This window comes from Triticum dicoccoides, chromosome 1B (genome assembly GCF_002162155.2).
Source record: "Triticum dicoccoides isolate Atlit2015 ecotype Zavitan chromosome 1B, WEW_v2.0, whole genome shotgun sequence".
NCBI classification, from domain to species: Eukaryota; Viridiplantae; Streptophyta; class Magnoliopsida; order Poales; family Poaceae; genus Triticum; species Triticum dicoccoides.
In genome coordinates, this window is record NC_041381.1 from 352825768 (window position 1) to 352831835 (window position 6068).

Genomic DNA, 6068 nt, shown 5'->3' on the forward strand with positions numbered 1-6068 from the left:
GGTACGTACGGAGCATCTGCCCGCAAGTAAATCCAACCCGGCCGGAGAGGCGGTTAAGCGATAGCGATAACACATCGACCCGAGCGGCACCTCACGTTGTTCCTCCGCAGCCTTGTCGTCGGTTCCCTGTACACGCGCCACTTACCACGGGTCCGGCTCCACCTCCCTCACGCTTCCCGACGCATCCACGCCCGCCGCGGCACACGTGTCGCCGCCCCACCCCGGCGCGCGCTCCTCCTTCCCCCAGTCCGCGCATCCGGCACGCACGCACGGCACACTCGCCTCCCCATTCCTTCCCCTCCCTCCTCTCCTCCTCTTCAAAGACCACCACTCCTCCCTCCCTCCCCCGACGCCCACCCCGAGGCCAGGGATCCCGATGCAATCGCGGGCCGCAGTCGCCTAGCCGCCGCGAGGGCTCCACAGCGCGATCGAGGAGGGAGGGGGCTCCGCAGGCCGGGCGCCGCGAGGGCTAGCTGCGTGGCGCGTGCGCCGGGGTTGGATGAGAAGGGCGAGGGCGGAGGAGGAGGAGGAGGATGCGGAAGGCGTACAGGGACTCCCTCAAGGTGCTCGAAGCTGACATCCAGCACGCCAACACCCTGTAAGCACCCCCGATTCCGACGCCTCGCTCCTGAATTTCGCCCCAAATTTGCCTGCTCGCCGCCCGCTCTCCCCTTTGTCGGTGGGAGGGATCGGTCCATGGGTTTCCGTGGGGCTCGTGGGACGCCTCCAGCGTCCGCCGCGGCTGCGCAATGCGGCCTGGGAGATCGATCGACCGATCGATCGGTGGGTGGGTGGGTGAACCGCGCGTCGGCGCCTCCGGTTCGTCAGACGGAATTCATAGCGGCGGTTGGTCTGGCATGGCAGTCATTTAGACTAGCATTATTATCATTATCCGTGTGCCCACGGGCGGTGGAATGGTGGCAGATCAGCAGCGGGAGGAGGAAGAGATCACATGTGTTCCCCATGTCATATTAAAACACTCTGCCCCATGTGTTTGCGTTGTAAATTATACTAATCCTTTAGACGAAAAGGGGGAGGATTCAGGGCAAGGGAGTGGGATCTCTGACCGCAAGTGATCTATCTGACGTGCAGGGCGACTGAATTTCCGCGGGAGTACGATGGGGCGTGCCTGCAGATGCGGCTGTCGTTTAGCCCCGCCGCGCACATATTCCTCTTCCTGGTGCAGTGGACGGACTGCAGCCTCGCTGGGGCTCTCGGATTGATGAGGATCCTCATATACAAGGTTCTGTTGCTCGTTCAACCTCATCATGGCTGTTGGTTCGCTGCTCGTGCTTTAATGAGATTGTAGCTCGTCGTGCAGGTCTACGTCGATGGCACAACCACCATGTCGACCCATGAGAGGAAAGCCAGCATCAAGGAATTCTATGGTATGAGATGAGTTCCTTGTTACTTTAGCCGAAGGTCTGACTATGCTGCCTGTATACTGATTGTACTGTTTTATTGACTGGAATTGTTATACAGCTGTAATATTTCCTTCTTTGCTGCAACTGCAAAGAGGGATCACTGATATGGAGGACAAGAAGCAGAAGGCCGTGTGTATGGAGAGGTACAGAAGGAGAGATGAAGACGAAACAAGCAGCTTATCTGATGTTGATGCTGAGAGGGAGGAGGAATGTGGGATCTGCATGGAGATGAACAGCAAAGTTGTGTTGCCCAACTGCACACATGCGATGTGTCTCAGATGCTATCAGGACTGGTATGCACAAACTTTCAGCTTCTCCCCATGCGTTTCGTGTGATTGCATTTCAGTGGCGTATAACCCTCCCACACCCTACCAAACATTGAGGCGTTGATAATGTGGCTTTATAGATAGGTTTTCTCCTCTCTAGTGCCTCGTGTTATGTATGTTAGCTACACTCCCTATTATCCTTCTGTCGCATGGATGTCTCTTGAGAATAATGGAAGTTTACATTACACCCCACAACCAAACGTGGAGCTGTTTATAGTGTTGACTTGTGGATAAGCTTATGCCTCATTTTCAGGTTGCTTCTCCACATTCCTGTTCTTATAGCCTTATACACAATATCAAGCCTTATAAATATGGCATCATTTTGATTTCGAATGGCTAAACAGAACAGGAATAATACTTTCTGAATGATGCAGCAATTTTTTTTATGTATCTCCATTACTATGGGTTCCATCGTACATTCCTGGAATGAGCAACACCCTACAAAGTGGATGTCCAATTTGCAAACTGCGGATAGTCTAAAAATGCATTGACTGACGACTTAAGACTTCCCTGAACTGTATTCTATTGTTCTTTGCTCTGAACAACATAACTCTGTATTTTATTGAGCACTGACTGTTCTCCTAGTTTTTGGTCCAGTTTGTGTACATGCTTTTTGTGCACCATGTGTGTAATCCAGACAGTGTGCTTTGTCAATTAATTAGGGATATGATAGTGTAGGCTTAGGTCGTACTTGCATTTACTTTAGCTGGCCATTCACTAGTTAGACGCTGTGTGGGTTCTGCAGATCAACGTAGTTTCATGTTTTTGAAAACGCTTATAGTGCCATGTGGTGATTCATGTGTTCACTGTATCAGTTTTTTAACAACTTCCACGTGGTGTTCCTACAACAGATATGATCTACTCCCTCCGTTCTTAAATATAAGTCTTTGTAGAGATTCTACTATGAACCACATACGGATGTATATAGATGCATTTGAATTGTAGATTCATTCATTTTGCTCCGTATGTAGTCTACCTAGTGGAATCTCTACAAAGACTTATACTCCCTCCGTCCGGAAATAGTTGTCATCAGAATGAATAAAAAGGGATGTATCTAAATGTATTTTAGTTCTAGATACATCCCTTTTTGTCTATTTTGATGACAAGTATTTTCGGACGGAGGGAGTATTTAGGAACGGAGGGAGTATTATCTTTTCTTGCAGCCCATGAATAGCTTATCTGGCAGCATAACATGGAATGTTCTCCTATACTTCTGGAGCTGCCATGTAGTTACGACCGTTACAACGTCTGTTTGTTGTTCCAAAACAATGCTTTAACAGAAAAATATTGTATATTGCAGGAACTCGAGGTCACAGTCCTGCCCATTCTGCCGCGACAACTTGAAGAAGACTGACCCTGGTGACTTGTGGATTTACGTCGAGGACGATGACGTGGTCGACATGGAGACGGTATCAAGAGAGAACCTCAGACGGCTGTTCATGTACATAAACAAGCTCCCTCTGATCGTGCCTGATGTCATCTTCAGTGTCTATGATTCCCACATAAAATGAATGGCGCGGCACTCCCTTATCAAAGTCCTCAGCCAAGTGCCCAGCTCCTTTTAATCTATTTCCGAAGCTCCCAAGCTCTCTGATTTCCATGCTTGTACTCAAGCTCTTCGAAATGCCTGAACTGTCGCATTTGTAGTCGCAAACCTTTTGTTTGTGCTTTAGGTCTTATATTTAGTGCGTACCTGCATGCTTAAGCTAAGCATATCCAGCCAGTTTGTATATATCTCACATGGCTCTGTTAATAGAGAACTGTAGCTTGCCCCAAATGGAGGCGGTGCTGTTTAATATCCTCCCATGTTTCCCCCCCTTTGTATAACTGTCTTCAGGTTTGAGCACTGAAGCTGGTACTTGCTCCTTAAGATTATTCTGCGCAGTTCGCATCAACTAATCATGTTATAAAATTATATTGCTAAAGTTGTACCAAAGCTGGATCGGTTAATGCCTGTGAAATCGACATAACAGTGAGAAGTTGGCCCTTCAGCAACAATATTTGCATTGGGTAATATCTGTTAGTCTGAAACTGCAACATCATAAATGAGTAAAACATCCGCAGATTTTTATGAGATACTGTTATTCGAGGCCATTTGGAGCGCAGATATAAGCTCAGCTCTCATGTAAATTTAGAAGAAGAAGAAAACAATTTGAACTCAACAACCGCACAATCGGCGAAGTGAAGAAGCCTTGATGCTCCGATCCTGATGATTTCTAGAGATCCATGTACATCCGGTAAGCATTCCTCTGCGCGGAGTAGTAGCCCTCGATGGTGGCGTCGACCTGGAACCCGGCCTTCCGGTAAAGCGCCACCGCGGCCGTCCTCGCCGGGTCGACGTGGAGGGACACCCGCTGGACCCGCCTCCTCCGGCACCTGTCCACGGCGGCCTGCAGCAGCGCCTCGCCCAGGCCCTGCCTCCGGCAGCTCTCCTTCACTGCACGCACGCGCCAGGAATTCAGACCAAATTAAAGCTTCGACCGGGCAGGGTGATAAAATCAGTGCGAGGGTCTCACCGGCGAGTTTGGTGATGGAGGCGCAGAGGAAGGTGGTGCAGGTGTACATGGCGTACCCAGCGACCTCCTCGTCGTCGCCGACGCCGGACGTCGAGTAGATCAGGCCGGTGTTCCGGCGTTTGAGCTCGTCGTGGAACGAGCGCGCCAGCGACTCGTGCTTCGGGAAGATCCTCTTCTCCAGCCGCACGATGTCGTCGATAACGCGGCCGGCGCGCTCGTGCGAAGGGTCCAGCTCGAGGATCGTCGCTTCGGTCGCGGCCGCCGCCATAGCTCGTCACGGATGGGAGTGAACGTGGAGCTCTCTTTTGCAATTTGCCCCCGCTTCTTCCCCAATTAGAAAATCAGTAGACCTATAGCAGCAAAAAGGGAAATTGCTTGGACAGAACTACTACCTCTGTCCCTAAATATAAGTCTTTGGAGAGATTTCACTATGGACTACATAGGGAGCACCTAAATATAAATCTTTGGAGAGATTTCACTATGGACTACATACGGAGCAAAATGAGTGAATCTACACTCTAAAATGCATCTACATGCATCCGTATGTGGTTTATAGTGAAATCTCTCCAAAGACTTATATTTAGGAACGAAGGGAGTATATCAGTAATTTTGACAAGCAACTTGTGAACTTTTTTGTTTTTGAGAAACTTCAGAACATTGCTCATGTGTACCTCGTGGGTGAATTTGTAGAATCCGTGCGAGGTGTGGAAGTGGATCCTCTGACATGGGAGGAAAGTCACCTAAGCTATAGTGCAAGCTAGTGTAAAATAGAAAAGAAAAGTCACGGATACTGTAGCGAACGTTGTATTATCTATTTAAGTAGGTATTGTACACAGTTACTGTTGGTAAATAAATTTAAAATTAATTTTATTACATCATAATTTGTTTGTATGTAATTTTTGCAAATGTATAAAGTAGATTAATAATTTGCAAATTGATTCAAGTCATTTTAGCGTTAATCATATGAAAGTGAAGGAGGAAAGTTAGAGAATTGTAGCTTAGATGATTTTCCTCCTTCATGTTAGAGGATCCACTTCCGCGAGGTGTACGGCGTGTCCGCCAGTTGATTCATCATTGTGACCTTCTCCATTTTTTTCATGAAAAGGATATTTATTGATCAAGGCATAAAGTTATGACAATCAGCAGCCACAATGCTAGTGATTTCCTCCGGGGCATTACACAACCAACAAGCAGTGTGTTCTTGCGATCTACTACCAGTAGAGCCAATGCTATGATCGGCTACATTACCTTCACGCTTAACCTTTTCTAACCGACAACAGTGATCTAATCTCCAAAATGTGACGTGCATGCATCGACCAGTCCTTTCTCGGCTTCTCGATCATCTAGATCGATTCAGCACAATCAGTTTTTACCGTGAAGTTGAGCTCCGTCCAGCTCAAGGCGAGGTAGATTCTTTTCCGGATTGCAGCAATCTCGGCCTGAGGCGTATTGTTACAAAAATTTGACGATCTGATTGTTGCAAAAATAACCACTCAAGCATGGTCTCTGCTTGTGACCTTCTTTTGAGGGAAATCATTCGTATCTCATTTTAGAAAATCTATTATGATTTTCTTTTAGCATAACCGGTGCAAATGTCGTTGTTTTATATGCTAAGTATTGTTTTTATTTTCCAATGAGTGGTATCAAAGGAATCTCGCAGGCCTGGATTCTGGCAAAAAAAAAAGATATTTCTTTGGCAGGTGGCCAAGAATCGGATAACGAGTGGTAACCAGGTCATTATGTCTTATGAGGCATGGGCCAGGTGATGGCAAATGTGTGTGGTGCGGACTTGACGAAAACTA

At 47.8% G+C, this 6068-nt stretch overlaps 2 protein-coding genes across 2 annotated transcripts; one reads left to right on the forward strand and one right to left on the reverse strand.

The window, feature by feature from the left end:
- Nucleotides 1–265: 265 nt before the first annotated feature.
- Nucleotides 266–3613, forward strand: LOC119334992 (E3 ubiquitin-protein ligase AIRP2-like). Its single transcript, XM_037607315.1, has 5 exons — nucleotides 266–598; nucleotides 1093–1243; nucleotides 1322–1388; nucleotides 1483–1717; nucleotides 3051–3613. The coding sequence occupies exons 1-5, from the start codon at nucleotides 534–536 to the stop codon at nucleotides 3259–3261; spliced, it is 729 nt and encodes a 242-aa protein (XP_037463212.1). The 5' UTR covers nucleotides 266–533; the 3' UTR covers nucleotides 3262–3613.
- A 124-nt stretch (nucleotides 3614–3737) lies between these two features.
- LOC119335008 (uncharacterized protein YxbD-like) lies at nucleotides 3738–4690 on the reverse strand. Its single transcript, XM_037607316.1, has 2 exons — nucleotides 4267–4690; nucleotides 3738–4187 (listed from the first exon to the last, which is right to left on the reverse strand). The coding sequence occupies exons 1-2, from the start codon at nucleotides 4532–4534 to the stop codon at nucleotides 3967–3969; spliced, it is 489 nt and encodes a 162-aa protein (XP_037463213.1). The 5' UTR covers nucleotides 4535–4690; the 3' UTR covers nucleotides 3738–3966.
- Between the last annotated feature and the right edge of the window lie 1378 nt (nucleotides 4691–6068).

Bases quoted from the DNA above. Each gene is read 5' to 3' on its own strand.
- LOC119334992 (XM_037607315.1), top strand. From the start codon at position 534: ATGCGGAAGGCGTACAGGGACTCCCTCAAGGTGCTCGAAGCTGACATC. The intron at 599-1,092 runs GTAAGCACCCCC...TCTGACGTGCAG, and splicing joins ATCCAGCACGCCAACACCCT to GGCGACTGAATTTCCGCGGG. The intron at 1,244-1,321 runs GTTCTGTTGCTC...CTCGTCGTGCAG, and splicing joins TGAGGATCCTCATATACAAG to GTCTACGTCGATGGCACAAC.
- LOC119335008 (XM_037607316.1), bottom strand. From the start codon at position 4,534: ATGGCGGCGGCCGCGACCGAAGCGACGATCCTCGAGCTGGACCCTTCG. The intron at 4,188-4,266 runs GTGAGACCCTCG...GCGTGCGTGCAG, and splicing joins CTCCATCACCAAACTCGCCG to TGAAGGAGAGCTGCCGGAGG.